Source organism: Oenanthe melanoleuca, chromosome 3 (assembly GCF_029582105.1).
Source record: "Oenanthe melanoleuca isolate GR-GAL-2019-014 chromosome 3, OMel1.0, whole genome shotgun sequence".
NCBI lineage: Eukaryota > Metazoa > Chordata > Aves > Passeriformes > Muscicapidae > Oenanthe > Oenanthe melanoleuca.
Window position 1 is genome coordinate 17974428 of NC_079336.1, and position 19077 is coordinate 17993504.

At 34.8% G+C, this 19077-nt stretch overlaps 1 protein-coding gene across 1 annotated transcript in view; it reads right to left on the reverse strand.

Annotated features, from left to right (window-relative positions):
- SNTG2 (syntrophin gamma 2) overlaps positions 1–19077 on the reverse strand; it is a 205963-nt gene that overhangs the window by 104192 nt on the left and 82694 nt on the right. The window contains exons 2-4 of the mRNA XM_056487301.1: positions 11435–11572; positions 2083–2139; positions 1938–1995 (exon numbers count right to left, since the gene is read on the reverse strand). Of these exons, the coding sequence (XP_056343276.1) occupies positions 1938–1995; positions 2083–2139; positions 11435–11572 (253 nt within the window). The remainder of the gene's footprint in view (positions 1–1937; positions 1996–2082; positions 2140–11434; positions 11573–19077) is intronic.

Here is a 19077-nt window from a genome sequence, read left to right on the forward strand (position 1 = left end):
ATCACTTTATTATCACTGTTGAATTTATAACTGTACACTGTTTTTTAAAGTTTGTATTTACTTTTTCTCATACTGTCTGGCATAAAACTTTTTTCCCTCTGCAATTAACTTCAGCAAAAGCTTTGGAGATAGGAAAAAAAATGTAGCCTTTGCTGGAATGGAAGACAGAATCAATAGAAAAAAGGTAAAAGGCCAAACTTGGCGATGAGTCATTGGAATTAGCAAAACGTGCTCTAATGCTGTTAGGGGGACGTGCTCAGGAAAAACTCAGGGTATTTTTTACTGTGATTTGCAATGCATTGGACACCAGTCTCCAGCCCTGAGTGACCAATTAATCTTGTATTTCAGAAATGTAAAGTTGTGCTCTTGAACTGAGTTTCTGTGTATGTTTCAGTGAACTTGTTCAGGAAACAAAAGTGATCTGGAATAACTTAATTTGAAATTTATAAACACAGTGATCACAGCAGAGAGGTCAAAATTATAAGAATTGTATTTATAAGCAGTGCTGCTACAGATGTGCTTTTGTGGAATAATGAAATGAAATCCTATTGAAATGTTCATTGTATTTCAAAAACTGAAGCACAAATGCTGTCAGCTGATGCTTGGATCAGTATCAATAAAATCAGTTATCTGATTTTTGAAAAAAATTAAATAGAACAAAAATAGACAACTAATTCTTTTATTTAGATAGCACAAAGGTTATAGAGATCTAAAAAAGAAGCAATTCTTTTATTCTATTATGGTTCTAGCTTTGGAACTAAAATATAGTACTATATTCAAACATAGTAAGGCTGTAAACATGATTTTATAGTGTTGTTATATAAAAGGCATTTAATTTCATTAAAATTATCACAAATTATCAATTATTTTAGGAAATCAGTTCTTGAGTTATTAAAGAGAATTTCACTCATGTACATTCAGGCATTTTATTCAGGTACAGAAAACAGTAAAATGCTTGATAAGAAATTGCTTTTTTATCAGTTAAATTATTTATTTTCTAACGTTACTGGACAATAAAGCCTTTTTTATTTTTAAAAATTCAGTGTATTTGTTTGAAGCAGCAACAAATGTCACTGCTTAACTAAAATCCACTCTTAAAGCCAGCAAATCAGTTTCTCTGTTATTAGTATCTTGTGTAATGAAAGCCCATTCGTGATTTATCTACATTATGAATAAACAGATTTTCAGTTCAAAACTTAGTTTTAGATAAACCTGCATCAGTCTCATCTCTCCATCATGTATAACACTTCCTCTCATTATATCAAACTTCTTACAGACATTCTGTTATATGTAAATACAACTGTATTTTGGTATGCATGTCTGTGTATCAATACATATATTATATAAACTGAGAGAGAATGCACATGTTTGTAGAACACTTATTATTTTCCCTTAAATAGTATTACCAGATTGTTTTCTCTTGCATTTAAACACTAGAATCTAAAACCAGAAATGTTGCCTAAATGTCACCTGTGATATAAACTTAGACATGTTCTCTTCCTTAATTTCCAGCTATATTGATACTAGAAGAGTAACACTGTGAATAGCCTTTGCTATTATCTTCCTCCTGTACTGAATAACAGCACCTCTCCCAGATTTGTGAGATCATATATCTCAAAAAAAGGGTTTGTAGTATAAGGAGGTTTAGTACTTCTTTACCTTCACCATAATAAACATTACAAATCACTCTCTGCAGGCACCTAGGCACTGTTAGTCAGACCATACAGCAGTGAATTATTGTGTGGGGGAGAAAAGTTGGTTTTCTATCCTCTGCATTATAAAAATTAAGTACATCAATAGATTTCCTCTGTCATACTTATGTTTTTGCAAGTAACTTTAAATATTTTGTTTATAACATAACTGGTTTACTGAAGTAAAAAGTGATTCCTGAAACTATTAATAACTGCAGTACTATATAAGTAAATAGCATAAGTTACCTGCTTGGTCCTTAAATATTTTTGATATGACGACAGGCACTTTGTGCTCAGCACCACCCTGTAAGAGAGACACATTGACCATGAGACCCCAACACTGAAGTGGTCATACTGAAATTTAAAAGAAGAAAAGAGACATTACCCATACCTTTATGCTTAAGCCCAAGCCACCAACTGGTTGTCTACGAAGTGTAACAGTTCTGTGCTTTAAAAAATTGTAGAAAAAATAAATTTAGGTAAAAATACAATATCTGAATCAGCATAAAAGATGTTCCTAGAATCTCATTTGCTTAAAAAAAAATTCTTAAAACTAGTCTAGAATCTGAGTGATCAGTTCTGAAATATCTTTCAACATTGATTTATAGGCACTCAATTAATTCCTTATCACAAAGAGCAGAACTAGTGAGTTGTGTATTCAGACCTTAGTATGCTTTACCATCTCTCAAGTGATATTCTCCCTGAAAAGAAATTAGTACATACTTTTCCTTTGACAAGGGAAAACTATATGGAGAGCTCAGATATGTGCATTTTCATAGCTACCATGCATGCATATTGGTTCTAATTTTTCAACCAAAAACCGCAGTGTTTTCTAGTCTACATCTTCAGATCGCTGTGTTGGGGTTTTTTTGGTTTTTGTGAGGTTTTTTTTTGGTTTTTGTTTTTGTTTTTTTGCAGCATATGCTGAAAAACTTCTAGTGATTGCCTGCTTCAAATGTTTAATTTTTTCATTTCAGATCTAAGTGCATAAGGAAGATAAACCTTTATCAATATTTTTCTAGAGAAACCTATCATATGTTTAACAGTATGCTGAATTTGATGTTTCAATAAGGTGAAACTCATGGTGTCTGACAACATAATAATAGCACTTCACCTGTTGAAAATAATTATACAGTTGATGGGAACGTTTTTTGGAACATGCTGAACAGTAGTGGATACAATGCCATCTTTACAGTAATTCCAGAACATATAAGATAATTTTTTTCTTTTTCTGCACATTAGAAATTGTATATAAGTTTACTCCTATATATATGCTTTCTGTCTGCATGTTTTATAATTTCACTGATTCCGATAAATATAAATTTTTATTTCAGTAGTCAATACCATAATCTTATAATAACTAGCTATTTTAATATATACAGCTCTTTTTTTTGGTAACACTCATCATGTTAGACATATGTTCATATTGACTCAGGGGAAAGCGAAATAAAATAAATCTGGAATTTCAGTTTCATTCTAGATGCATAAAAATTATTGATATGGTAAAAAAAAGGAATAATTTAATACATTTTCAAAATTGCTTCTGTTCCCAGGTATATTGTACTGCACTAGTCTATGCTAAAAATGGGAAACTATTGCATTATGAACATGGTACCTTACATATCAAAAGGTTTATATGATCAGTTTCAGGTGATATAATTCAGTTTCTTTGAAATCCATGCTAATGCAAATTTTTTCATAGTTTTTTTCTTCATTTTGAACTGCATCAAAACTTTTGATCAAAATGATCATACTTGCTGATAAAATTCAGATCCAATCTGAATCAGAGAACATCCCTAACTTTGAATTCAGTGACACACGCCCAAGAGATGCTTTCCAGGGACTAACAACTGTCTGCTTACTTAATTCTTGTTTAACTCAATCTATACTTACACCTTGAAAGTATATTATCCTAATATATCCCATCACGAGGAGACAATGGAATAAATATTTCCACATTTTAGTTTGCTTTAGCATGATCATACAACAAATAGAAAGCTGCTTTAGCCATTTTATTAAAAAGACAAGCAGGGTACTACATATTGGCATCTTATACTTTCAAATAGAGTGAACATGCATTTTTATATGATTGATAGATAGCCCTATGAAGCAATCTAATTGCATAACATTGGTAAATATTGATATTTTTATTTTAATAGTGTATAGGATTGCTTATTACAGAGATTAAAATATTCCTATTAAAAGAAGGCATTAAATTAGTAAGTAAATGATTCCTACAAAACAGGTTAGTAAAAGCTATGTTTAAAAATGCAAAAACTTACTTCTTTTCAAGATGTTCAAATTGTAAAGGAAAATACTAAAACCTGAGCATGATTAAGTATCATAATCAAGATCATTTACACAAATTTATTTCAATTCTATGATCATATATAATTTGCTATGACTAGAAAAGCATAAGTTTCTTGCCCTGTTTGTCTTTCCCAAGGAAACATTAACAGCTGTTGTCAGAAAAAGGAGAGTTGGCTCAGAAGCCCTTAGGTCTCTATCAGTCCTGAATTTGTTATGTAAGGACAAAATTTCCATGACTATGAAATTTGGAAAGTATATCTGCAAGTAACTATGAAAGAAAATTCTATTCCAAAACATTTTGCCAAGACTGAACTGCAATATTCGTAGGGAAATAAACAAATCTATATTTTGGTGACATTAATGCCATTCACATATGCAGTGAAAACCCAATGTGTATGTCACAGTCAAACATACAAACAACTTAGTTCACTTTTTGGTTGCCTGCAGGCTAGATATATTTTTTTCTTTCTAGACAAATTTATTTATGGTTTTAGAGTGAAGCGAGACAGACATTTATATCAGTGTTAAAAAAATAAAACACACAATGCTATAGCTGACTGTGTAATTTTATTTAATTACAGGCAAGGAAAACTCTTCAGACAGTCTTACTAATTATCAATCTGAACAGCAAAGCTGAAGCTAATTTTTTTTTAATTAACCTTTTTTGCTTTTTAACTAGAACTTTGTTTTGTTTTGTTCAATAGTACCTTTGGTTTCTTGAAACTATTTATTCTGATGGGTTCCAAAGACTTGATGTACACTCCATAATAATCACTCATTTCAGGTGTGCTACCATACAGAAGCAATTATGTACCCCCCATGGCACAACAGCCTGTTTTATTTCCTATTTCTAGGAGATTAGAGGAAAAAGTAGTACTTCACATAAAATTTCAGGATGCATTTGAATAGACAGAATGTAAGTAATAAAACTGTAGTTGACAGGATACCAATATGAAATATTCCTATCTTTTTGAGACCTTTTATTGTTGCAAGCTGTCAACTGGTGAGACAAAAAATTTCAGGAGCTCTAAGAATGATGCCAGACAGGGAATATATTGAAAAGCAGATACAAGAAAAAATTTTATAAAAAACCATGTAAGACACAGACACCATTCAAAAGAATGTCAACAACTGTATAGATAAAAGATACTTGTAGCAGATGCTTATTATAGCTAAAATGAATAATATAGCTGAAAAAAATTCTATACTTTTATTAACTGGAAACTGAATGTCACTTTCAAACATAATGGGGAGAACTAAATGGTCAAATATCTTTTAGGTATGAGATAGCTCTACACAGAAGACTTACTAGATTCTCTAAAAAACAATGACTTGATAGAAAAGTTTATCTCTGGGAAGATATTTTATGTCTTGGTATTTGTTCATAGGAAGTGATATGACTGGAGCTTGATGGGCAACATGAGAATGCAATTGCAGTGCTTATTTCTGTTGCTGTGTTTTAGGAAGATTTTATATCCACCTGCCAATCCTTACCTAATATGTCATTATTGCCAGGTTGTTAACACCCAGGACTGGCACTTGTGGTAAGGGATCTCTCATTAGAAAAGAATATCACATCTATTTATCTATTTGTCTATCTATCTATCTATCTATCTGAATACTGTACTATGAGGATTTCAGAAGGAGATTCTGCTTGAAGCACTCCAAAACCATTGCTATAAAGTGACATTTTTGAAAAAGTCCCTGTATGTACAATATTAATGGACACATATATTTATGTATATATGTGGCTTATCAAAGTTGTGATACCTTTCTTTTATCCTGTTGCTATGAGTACTCACTCTTAGCTGGACCCATTCCACCTTTCAGGAAGAGATTTTTTTTCAGGGATATGCAAAGTGTCCTTTGCATTCTTCTGTTCTAACTATCAGCCTTTTTTTTTAAAGCTACTTATTTTTCCTATCTTTAATAACAAAGTTTTTTTTTATCATGCTGAGAAAAACTCATATTTATTTTGTGATGCAAACTTCTAACTATTGTCAGGTTGGCAGCAAGACAAGCACATTATTTGTCATAATAAAGTTCCTAAGGAATTACTTGATAGCAATCTACTAAGTATCTAGGTCAGCTTTCCAGAGAAAGGAAAATAAACAACAAACAGTTAAATAATGCATTTTCTCCACACAAGTGATCTTAGTTTCAAAAGGAACACTCTTAATCATTCACTTGATGCTTCAAAAAAGATAGAAAAAAGAAAACAGAGATTGCTTATTATTAGGTTTTAAAAAAAAACAAACTAAATTTTGGACTAAAATATCACACCAGCAATTGTAGAACAGTCACTGGGAAAACTGCAATATTAGCAGCACTTTAGACAGAAATTGCCTTGGGTAAAAAAACAAAAAAAACCCCAACTTTTAGATTTTTTAAAGATCTGTTCCCTAAAGGTTTTATAAAATAACATTCTTCTGTGTCATTATTAACATCTGAATTATAAAGGAAAAGCCATAGAAATCTCATCAGGGATTTAAACAGTATTTTCAGACACTTTCATATTATTTTAATCAACAGAACAACTATTCTTGCTGCTTTTCTTCCTTATTCACCTACTTTGCTTTATTCTAAGACACAGCTTGTGGAGCTGGAACATTGAGTTTCCAGAATGCAAAGACTTTTGTTATACTAATCCTATCAGACTCAAATAAGGCTCTGAGGAGTCCTCTTCCAATCAAGATGCCATCCACCTGCATTCAAAACCTCTTTGCCTGACCAATTCAGAGACAATTGAGCTCTGTGAGAAGGACCACTTTTGATGAAAAACCAGATGGATTTCTCTTCTTTTTCGTACAAAAAAAATAAACACAAAATAAAAGAAAGAAAATGCTTATGAAAAGAGGAGAGGCATAAAACTGCAGACTGTCAAGAGGAGAAGGCTGAAGCAAAATACATGGATGAAAAAGAAAGAATATTAAGGATGAGGTACTGTATGTAAGAAATTAATTTTAGCATCCCTCTCAGCACTTGTGGATGCATCCCTTCTGGGCCCCTGGACTTGTGGATGTCAGGTTTGCCTAGGTGCTCTCTAACCCAATCCTCCTTGAAACTCCTTGAGCAAGAGAAAGTCAGCCTTCCAGCCTTGAAGAGGTGGAAGGTTACAATTTACTTGCTGCCCTGCCTCTTCTTGTTCTATATTGAACTTCATAATCTCATTGTCACTGCAGCCAAAGCTGCCCCCAACCTTCCTATTTCCAACAAGGCCCTCCTGTGTTGCAGTGAAAGGGTGAGGAGCACACCATTCCTGTGGGAACCTCCACTGCCTGTGTCAGGGAGCTGCCACCAGTGTTTTGCAGGATCCTCCTGGGCTGTTTCTGCTTCTCCAGCAGAGCCAGGGTGGATCAAGTCCCCCACAAGAACCAGAGCCTGTGACTGTGGCTGCTCTGAGCTGCCTGTGCAGGATCTCATCCATCTCATCCTTCCTCCTGACCAGCAGCCTGCAGCAAACACCCACAAGTGTCACCCCTGCTACTCTGCCCTTTTACCCTAACTCATAAGCTCTCAATTTTCTCATCATCCACCCCAAGAAAGAGCCTGATACATTCCAAATATTGTCTCACATAGAGGGCAACCCCACCACTGTGATTCTGATGCACTCATACATTCTCCTTTATCCTTAAAATCTGAACACACCAAACATAACACCAAGTCAATGAAGGCTTGCTTAGAACACTAGAATTTGCCAAGTCTAAAATCTAAAATGTGCCTTGATGGAATAATTGAATGTTTAGCACATAAATATAAGTTATATAAAATATTTACAAATACTTTTATAGACAATTATTTTTATAAATGTAATATAATATTTAAAAGCACTGCAAAATATTACTTCCCTAATTAGCTCAAAATCCAGAAGGATTTTTAGAAATACTTTAAAGCAGCTTGTCTACTGTGAAAAAATTGAAAACCAAAACAAAGCAGCTGATTTTATTTTTTTTCTATATACACCTTGAATTTCAGAAACCATGTTTTTCTCTCATTACTTTCTCATCCAAGTCTAAGATTGCACGAAGAAGTGAAATGGGCTGAACTGTCATTAAATTGCAGTAAGCCAGGTATAATATTTCTCATCAAAGTTGAAGCTTTCTCAATGCTTAAAAGTAGCACTTAAATGAATGGCAGATGACAAAATATGAAACAGGAATAGACCTAGATGATGCTAGTAAAAGGTATTTTATAGTAAGAGTCTTTTATCCTTGGGAATAATCTCTATTGCTAAAAGTCCAACTCCTCTCAGTAGCTCTAGTGATCACTGATGTCTTTGCCAGTCCTCAGTGTAGCTAAATATGCACAGCTGCAATTCCCATCCTCAGTGTCCCTCAGGATTAATGAATCTGTCAGTAAAAGGGAGGCTGGAAGCAAATGCATCCCACAAATGCTGTCCCATGTAAGTGGCTGGAGAAAAAACTATTACCACAAGCAGAAACAGAACTTTCCTTTACAATAATTTTCCATTCAAACATCCCACCTAAGAGGAAAAGTCATTCTGCACAGTTTTTTCTCCTCCCATGCATTTGAGGTGAGTACAAAAAGAAGGCAAAAGTTATTTCTATTTTTGTTGCAAATGAACTAGAGTTTGATGAATGGCCATGTGTAAAATAAAGATTAACTATGAGTACCTGAGAATGAAAAAGTACAGAGAAAGGAGAATAAATCAGTAAGACAATGTGATCATTTATGACTTCTATAGCATTGATTTTCAGGTTACAATTTTCTATTAATATTTTGAGTTATATAGATCAGGGATAAAAACTATTCTCTTTAGCTACTTAAAATATAAAGCATTTATCTCTGGACTTTTTGTCATGTAACTGTAATTGTAAAACTTACCAAACTCAGTGCTAGGGAAATACCAGCTATTTCAGCCTGATTTCAAATTCTGCTATTGACCTCATATGTACTATAAATTTATATAAGGTAAAAAACAAGGGTGTTAATAGTGTTGTTAACAGTATTAACAACATTTACACAGACTGAGTGTAACAATGTTACACTCAATTTGAGTTCATGTTAATGCTAGTTGTCCAGAAGTTTTTATTTGGTTCAAAGTATAATGCAGAAAATGAAGAATTATGGCCATGAAGGCAGTCTAATCCATTTTCCTATTAGAGTTTGACAATAGAATCCTGTGGGGACTGCAGATAACACATTGAGAAAGGGACCTTGGGGAGATTTTTTTTAGGGGCACACAAAAACAGATCAGTCCCCTAAAATTCAGTGAGAAAATTTAGGGAAAATAAGGATATTATTATCAATGTTTTCTAGGAGAGGTCAGCTTGGCAGAATTGCCCACTCTTATTTCTCAATAGTATGAGGCAAGAGAAATCCCTTCTGAATGGGTGTCATACCTAGAGCCACTCAATACTTTGCAACTTTAACCTAAATTATCTGAATTATACCTAAAATTCACTAACACATTAATTTACACATTAACACTACATCAACAACCAGGAAAAACTGTCTTTGTCACAGTCCAGAGAATCACTTTTTCTAGGCTCTACCCATTACTGTGATCACTACTGTTGATGACATACAACCAAGGAACTTGGACTCATTTGGTATGCTATGGCTCCATATCCCAGCTGTGCCTCCTCTGCAAGGTCTGCTACTTTCTAGAATTTATTTAAAAATTAAGTTCCTTAAATATTGTCAAAGCTTGTCTCCCTGCCCTGTCTTCCATCAGGAAATACTATTTAGGGTACCCATAAAATGAGGGAGTAAAAGGCATCAAAATCAACCCAAATCTTGATACTAAAAGGAAGAGGCAGACTTGGGTTGTAGGGATGGAGTTTTTTACTGCTTTTGGTTGGGGTTTGAGAATGTTGGGTGGGTGTGTACTGCTGTATTTTTGGTGTTGATAAATACACACACAGATTTCATACATGTTTTCTCAGATGAAGCTAGCTTGTGTTGATTCAACCAAGAACTAACCTAGGACTAGGCAGAATAGAATTTTGGTTCTTTTTCTATGAGATTCATACATAAGGCATTTAAACATCATTGAGTCCATAGCAATCATATAATCATATGCACAGACATTATATACTGAAGTCACATTATGTTTTACTATGACTCTTGCAACTGCTTTGCATACAATTTATCAGCATATACCAGCAATGCCTGGCACAAAAAAAACCCCAAACAAACCCCCAAACCCACAAAAAGCCCCAAACAAACAAACAACAACCCCCCAAAAACAAGCTTCATTTTTTCATGCTTCTCAGTGAAGCAGAAAGTATATGCAAAGCTGATGAACCAGGCTTATACTTATCTCAGCAAACCAACCAGAAGTGGGCATGCCTGTCACTGATCAACCTTTCTGAATATTTTAAAGACAAAGTCATGTTCCACATAATTCTATGGACAAGTATCTAATGAATATTTAAAAGCTATTTCAAATTATTTTATGTGTGATATTAAAAAAATTATATAAATACTGCAGCAGGAATGAAACATTTACATATTATAGAGGCAGACTCTCTAACATACTCATATATACACATAGACACCCATTATAAGCTTTTTTTGCTTCTAACTCATAGCAAAGTATCACAAACCCACTTGATAGTGCCAGATTTTATTTTTACATGACAAGTGCAGCACAGCAAACAGACAGAAACCCTCTCCCTTGGCCCACTCTGAGGAGGCTGCCATGAATTCTGCACTCTAAGGAACACCAGCAAAGTTAATGAAATTGATTTTACTCAGTTAAAGTATATTCCAAATTCAAGAAGAACACTATTTAAGTGAGGAAATTAAATACATTACTCAGGGATTTTGATAATCCAGACACCCTTGCTGTACTGCTTATGCAGAATGCCACCAGTTTACCTAGTGACATTAGCAAGTGGTCACACAGAGGATTCCTCTATAGCTTAGAGGCACCACAGGCTTTGAAAGTGCAGCATAACTGAATTTTGGTTAAAAAAAGTACCACATACTTGCTGGCACTGATTAAGCTCCATCTGTGCCTGAAAGAGAATTACAGTGAAATAAGTGCCTGACAAGTGTTGTCTCAGTCAGCTCAGTGCCCTTGAACAAACATCCTGTCTGATCCACAAATGAAGAAAACTTTAGGGTATCAGTTTGCTCTTCAAATGTTTTCACTGGGAAATACATTTCCATTTCTCCCTTAGCTTAATGGCCCAGCAATATTTGGTGGAAGAATGCTTTAATTTTGGTATTTATAGACCTTTTTACTTCTGTTAAAATTATAACTATCATAAAAAGTATGTAAGCACTGGTCAAAATGCAGTTTTTACACTTATGAAATAGGTAAGTGCAGAAGACCCAACAATTGATAATTACTTGTGTTTCTATTACCCAATAAAATCTCTTGCACTCCAATACAGTAAGGTGACCTCTGCAGAAGACAATAAAGTGCACAGCCAAAAGCACAGAGATATAGAAGCACTTACATTTGCACTGTGATCACTTCCACTAACACAGATGACATCTTGTTTTTGAATTGTTAATACCTCTTTTGTAAGCTTCAGCCGGATGTCATAAGCATTTTCAGATACTTCATCATACAACAATGCAATACCAGTTTTAGTCTGCAGAAAAGAAAGGCATACAAAAGAAATTGACAAATATGAACATTTCATAATGGTCAATAATAAGTTCTATCCCATTCAATAAATAAAAAGCATACAAATGAGCATTTTTTACAGAAAGCAGAAAAATGGTTTGCTTTTCTGTCTTCAAATGGATTAGACATAAAAAGCCTCTTTTGTACTGGAAAATACAGGCTAAGTGGACTATTAATATGGAAAGTGTAAAAAAAATTTAAAAAATTTCTCCATTGTACTGTCCCACAAAGAAATGCTGCCAATTAATGATGTGCTATTTGACTTTATTTATACAAAGACTTATGAAAACGTACTAGAAACAGATAGGTATGTATAAATGTATGTGAACATATTTTCCATTTTTGTCAAGGAGTGGGGAAGTGAAATATTGTTCCTGTCTTAAAGATGTTCATTCCACTCTGTCAGAAAAAGAACTGTACCCTTCATAAAAGTTGCCATTAAAACACAGAGTTCTGTTACAGTAGAAAACTATGTTTACACATTGTAAAACACATAATTAAACCCAGTTGTTGCAGAATTTATTTTGTTTAGGATAAGATGAACACGTATTTCTTAAGTTACATCATCACTGGACTAATAACTAGTAAACTCTATAGGATAGTCAACTATTTGGTATAAACAATGTTTTCTCCATGAGTAGCAGAAAAAATACTCTATTTTAATTTTTGGTTTATTCACTTAAATTTCCCACTAACATTCAGTCAGATATTTTCTTAAACAAAACCTGTGGTATTACGATTCTGAGCAACCTGTTCAGGCGCCTCATACGCCCACAGTGAATAATTTATTTCTCATATATAACTTAAACCTGTGCTCTTTCAGTTCAAAGGTATTTAGCCCTGTCCCATTACAGAGTCCCTCTCTGGCTTTCTTGAAGATGTCCTTTAGATAATGGCAGGCTGCTCTAAGGTCTTTCTGGAGCCTTCTCTTTCCCAGAGTGAAAAACCCCAATTCTCTGAGCCTGTTTTTGTAAGAGAAACCCAATCTGAGACAGCTGTTTAGAATCTGTCCAGGCAGAGGTGAGGAACAGCCTCCTCCAAAGGATGATTCTATCTGATCTATTTTATACATTATCTTAAAGGGAACAAGTGAGTCACAGCTCTCTACTTTAAGTTACAAGGTAAATATAAATAACAACTCAAACATAAGTGTCTAATTGTGGGCAGATAAATCTATTTAGTATTTGCTGGGTATGTCTAAGGGAAAGAAAGTTCAGTCATGGTATAAAGCCTTAATCATTCTCACTTGTTTGGAATCCAACGTTTATTTTTCCAAGATCTTGAGTCTTTTCATATTTTCAGCATGTGTGAATGTCTTATCAATACATTTTTGTGAATGACAACATATGAAAATATGCCAGTACCATCTGCCTAAAAACCATGCTGCCAGCAGGAAGTATTTCCAAACAGTAGAACTACAGTCTAGAAAATCCACTGTCCCCGAATTTTACTGCTGTTCAGATATTGTGCATCACTGTCCCACCTGGGCTGATGACCACTTTTTTTTTTTTTTTTTTTTTTTTTTTTTTTTTTTTTTATTTGCTGTGTACCAGAGCATGCTTCAAAGAAACACTGGAAGAACAGAGCTCTGGAGCACTCTTTACACATCTTACACCCAGAACAATTCTCAGGCAAGAAATAATTACATATCTTTAGAAGAAACACAATGAAAAAAACTCTGAACTGTCATTTGTAACAGATGATCAGGTAAAAAGTGAAATATGCAGAGTGACCTATTAAATAGTTCAGCATTTTCCATCACATATTTCAACTGAAGCCCGACTGAAGCTCATCTATTACTATTAAAAATCCAACAGCTACATTACACTTTATCTAACTCCTGACATGATCCAAGATGACATGCAGCAATACCTTATTTGCTTTCAGAATCAATAAGATTAATCTGGATTTCTCTCAGCCTTTCAAGTCAGCTTTTTTCAGACCATTATAAATTGCTTTGAATCAAATTCAGCACATTCCCTTTTTGTGTTAAGGAGATGGCATACATAATTCTAGTAGGCAAATCACAGTCCAGACAAAGGGTTTCTTCAAACAAGGACCTTTAAATGAAAACTTAGTCTTTGCATGTAAATGCATATCTCACATTTTAACTAGCTGTGTTCATAATTTCTCATTTAAAAACTGTCTATACAGTAGGCATTCTAGGCAACTGTAACCAAAAACTGAGGACTGAAAAGTCAAAATAACTATCCAAAATGACATAGTACTGTTGGACTTCGTATGTTTTGTAATGAAAAGCATGCAGAAAGCTCATAGGGAGTTGCATCTCAATAGGATTTCAGTGCTTATGTTGAGAGGTAGGGGAATACAAATTTAAATTCACTTGGGCAGAAGAAGAAATTAAAATGTTGATTTTCATATCTATGACAATTTTCTAGACACTGGCTTCAGGAAGAGGAGTGTGTGGGTGTTGATGTGCACATTTACTATGTGGCTGGAGGAAGAGAAAAGATCAGTAATAGAAGCATCACAGTAACTGTGACTTTTAAGACAGCATAGACACTGCTCTGTTCTTGGAAAAAAGAAAAAACACTGAAACCTACTTTCTCAAACCATCTCAAAGGCTGCCAATACCACAAAACATTCCTCTCTAGAGGGAGCTGGAATGACAAATGAATCCTTTTATCAGTTTTATTGTTGACTACTTAAGAAGGTCCCTAGCCAATGTACTTGCTTTAAAGCACTCCCTGTTCACTATAATGTTTTGGGACCCTACTCAGAGGAATATGACTCTTTCAATGTGCTCTATTTGCAGTCTAAAGCTCACAGCTGCAAATTATATTTCAAGGTAGGATCTCTACAATAAACTTCAGTCTTACTGACATAAAATACTTGTCTTCACTGCTGTTTTATTTTGAAATAACTTGCAAAAAAATTCCTCTGCATTGAGTTACATTTGTTCTCGAGCAGAAAACATCATTTTCTGATCTTGGTCCTTAATAAATACACCCATAGCTTCCAGGGCACTGCAGTTCAATTTTATCTGCTAAAATTAATTAATAAATGACCTTTCTTTATTTGTAAATAAAATTCTTCCAGCGTGGTATTTGAACTTTTTTTTCCCATTGAAACACCTCATTATATTTCCAGAATAATATTTGATCAGCAATATTTGTACCTCACAGGTCTAGTGATAAAATTTTCTAATCCAATTTCCTTTTCTTAAATGAAATTAACTCTGTTGAAATTACATACCTGTATTATACTTATAGCTGGAATACTTGATGAAGACACATAAGAACTGGAGTCACTGATTTTTGTCCTACATCATTTAAGATTATGAAGAAAGACAACTTCAGGCAGTCCCACACAGTGCCCTGAGCACTAAATTACAGCTGGCTCACATCTACTTCAAATTTATTTATTTGAGAAAATAAAATTTTAAATATCTTTGACTAACATAAATAGATTTAAAATAGGATGAAATATAAAGAGAAAAAAAAGTGCAAGATGTTACACTCTAGGAAGAACAGTCATCTGTATGGAAGAAAAAATGCTCTTCTCCACCATGTCTTAAAGATGGAAACAGATATGTAGCACTGAGGACTGGCAGAAAAATATGAGCATCAATATTTTGTTGTTGCAATAAAGGCAAACACACTCTTTCTTCACATTCTTTCCCACTGATTTGTTTTTTCTCAATCTTATAAGACAGTACTTAAAGGTACAAAATACAAAAAGTACAGTTCTTTAGTTGAGTATTAGAGAAGGTTCCGTAAATAGTGCTGAATGTGAGGGAGCAAAATTTCATGCACATGAAGCAATCTATCATCAGTGTTGCATTTAATGCATCTTAGCATATTGTTTCCTTTTATACAGTACTATGTCAGTGTTGCTTCTTGGCTGCACTACATCAAAGAGGTAATGAACTGAAAAAGGTCAAGAGAGAAACAAAAAATATTAGAAGTGGTCAGAGATCTATAAAATAGAATGTGTAAGTAATTAAAGATAAATTCAGGTTATTTCATTTCAAGACAGTATATACGAGAACCTAGTGACAGTTTTAAGTACTTCAAAATCTATTACAAACACAGCAATCAGGAAAGAAAATAATTCAGAAATCTCCTCCTTTGAATATATTCTGGTTATGAGGAAATGGAAGTCCTTGAACAGATTGCTTTGATAAATTATGGACATCCATTGCTAAGGGATTCTGAGAGAAAACTGAACAAACATCTGCCCAAATGGTACTGGTAATCCTCTCTCAGGGCAAATTCCCAGAAAAGAAAATCTCATTTAGATCTATTTCATGCTACTATTCAAAATTATGTGACTTCTTGCATATGAATGAGCTTCTGAATCCAGGAGAAAACCTGACAAGGGCACCTGGACTGAACAATTTGGAAAAAAAAAACTATTAAGGCCTGAAGAAGTTTCTCACTTAGGGGCCTTGATAATGGATGAGTGACATTTACAACAAACTTTGTAAATAATCATAATTTTAATAGCACTTAATCTGAAAGAAAACTGTACCCTAAGAAAAAATGTGCCTATGTCTTCCATGATGAAAAGATAATTCCAGGTTTAAGGTGCCTTGAGTAAGAACACAAATATCCACTTTTCCATGGACCAACAAATGGATAAGGGCAGTAGATAGCATAACACAACGGTGGAACAAAGAGAATCAATCAATTATTCCATTAGCACCATAAACACATCCAGAACCATTCAGAACACATAAAGAACCATTCAGTAATACTAAAAGCAGACAGAAATCAATTATAACTTGCTGAAATCAGTCATACAGAGCTCCCTTACAGAGTATGTTTCTTCCTGTAATTACACATAGAGCTGTCTTTATTTTCAGCTTTAACATACTACAACTTTACATCTAATGACACTGTTTCATAAATGCAGAGACAAAAATACTTAACCTCAGCACCCCTTCCTTTAAGAAATCTGACTATAAAGATAATGAAGACATTAAACAGACTGTTTGGAGGACAGGTTATGGTTACCCAATACTACGAGGGTGATGAGTTCTGTGAACAAGTCAGAAGCATCACCTTGAAAAATGTTGTGGAAAGGAAATGGTATGGATTATATCTCAGAAGAGTAGTTCAAGACTCCTGTACTGAGAGGAAGCATCATTTACCATCACATGTAGGAAGGGATCTGGAAAGGTGTGATGCCCATCCTCAAAGCAAGGCAATTCTGTGACCAGTCCAGCTGAAAGCCTCTCAGGGTGGAGGCTGTTCCCCACTGCTTGCCAGCCAGCTCTACTGCTTGACTGTCCTCATGAGGAAAGGCTTTTCACTGTGTCCCATTTCAAGTTCTGCTTATTGTCTCCTGTCCACCCAGACACCACTACAAAGAGCCTGGCTCCTCGATGATGTCCTTGTTGACATGGAAATCCTGTGATTAGGTCCTGGTGAAGCCATCTCCAGGCTGAACAAGCCCAGCTCCTGCACAGGGAAAGTGCTTCCAGCCCCTATCACCTTGGTGGCTCCACAATAAACTTTCTCTGTATTATCAATGCCTTTTGTGTACTGGGGGAATCTAAACAGTATTCTACACACAATCTAGTGAGCACTGGGCAGAGAGGGATAATTCCTTCCCTTGATCTCCTAGTTGTGCTCCTCCAAATACAGCTCAGGATAATGTTCACTTCTCTGCTGCTGGCCTAGGAATAACTCACTACCCCAAGACTCTTCATATGATCTGCTCCCCAGAGAGGCAGGCCCCAGTCTGTGTCACTCACTGCCAGGGGCTCTTCATTCCCAGGTGCAGGATGTGGCAGTGGTTGGATTTTATGAGTTTAGTTTGTTAATTCATTGAATTTCTTGGCAGTCTGTTTGTTAGCCTGCCTGGGTGTCTGTCAATGATATACTGACTGCACCCTCCAGTCTGGTGTCATCAGCAAACCTGAAAACCAAGCCTCTGTGCCCTCTTCCAAATGTTAAAGATGGGTCAGAGGATAGACCTCTGAAGAACACCACTTGCCACAGGAATCCAGGGAGAGGATTACCCCATTAACCACCACGCCCAGTCTGATCACTGAAACAGTCATCCACCCACCCATCCAAATGGAGGCTATGGCAACAAATTAGCAAACAAAAATATTTATTTCCTTACACTAAAATACTACTAATACCAATAGCAATGTTAATAACAAAATCGATTCTTTGTTTTAAGAAATAAATTCATAAAAACCATGGTAATTTTAAAAAATTCAGGAATAAAATCATCATGCTTACTGCCACTATAGGTAAAAATGTCAGAGGATGATATAGAAAATACCTGGATGAGCGCAGTATCAGGTATCTTTCTGCTCTAAAGTACTACTGCCCACTCTCAGCAGTATCACAACCATCCAATTCCCATGTACAGAAGGATGCAGCAATGCCCTTATATCCTGCCCACCCCATCTCACCTCACACCCTCCCCATGAAGCCCCACTCACAGTCCACCAGCAGCTGCTCCTGCCTCCCTTCCCTAAGGAGAAGCTGGGAAACAGCACCAACACCAGCCCTGCTGCAGATGGTGAAACTTGTGGCTGCCCCAGTGGTCCAGCCCATACACTACTGCTCCAAAAGGAAATGTTTCAAAGTAGCTTGAAGGGAAATATTTCAAATTAAGATAAAACCAAGTTAAGTATGAATTTCACTCCAGTAGGAAATAAACACTGTCAATGTCAATTTTTAACAATGAATTATTTTTAGTATCACAAAATCAATGAAACCCCCCACCTTTTAAACTAGAATAATATACAATCAATCTGACCTAATAGCTACCCAACTTTTATGATGTACTTGGAGCATACACAGCTTCTTTCAGCTCCTATTCAAAACAAGCACACCCACAAGCTAAATGCACAGGAAGTTACAGGAAAAAACCACAACTGCTTTATAGCCTCAGTAAGAAGCTAATAAGAGTACTTATGTTTGTCATACCATTTTTCAAGACTGATATGAGATCATGCATTTTTATTAGAGCTGTAAGTCAATTTCATAGTTTTGCAATGTTCACAATCATTCTCAGTGAAGAAAACCATAAATTTCTGATAACTCCTTTCAAAAAGGTGGTTCACATTCACATCAAGGCCAGGGGAATATTATCAGATGGACACCATTTGTTCTTGTGTAAATCCATTAAGACTAAAGGCACTGAGTTAAAATGTATTGTAAATTTTAAATGCACACCTTGATAAGAATCAGCATCAGAAATAAAGATGGTTAAAACTAGATATTTAGGAAATCTTTGAGTGAATTTTTCCCAGAAGCATTGACTGCATCTGAAATATGCACCTTCAATAGTACTATTTTGATAAATATTTTTTTTTTTAATCTGTATTTATTCATAACAGTATTATGGATTGATATTTCAATATACACAACTGTAAAAGATGTATTAGCATTAAAAGTTTTTAGAAGATTTTAACTACAGCATGACAATATCACTTTCTAACGACCCAGAGCAGTTTTTCCTATATTTTTGAGGGTGATATTC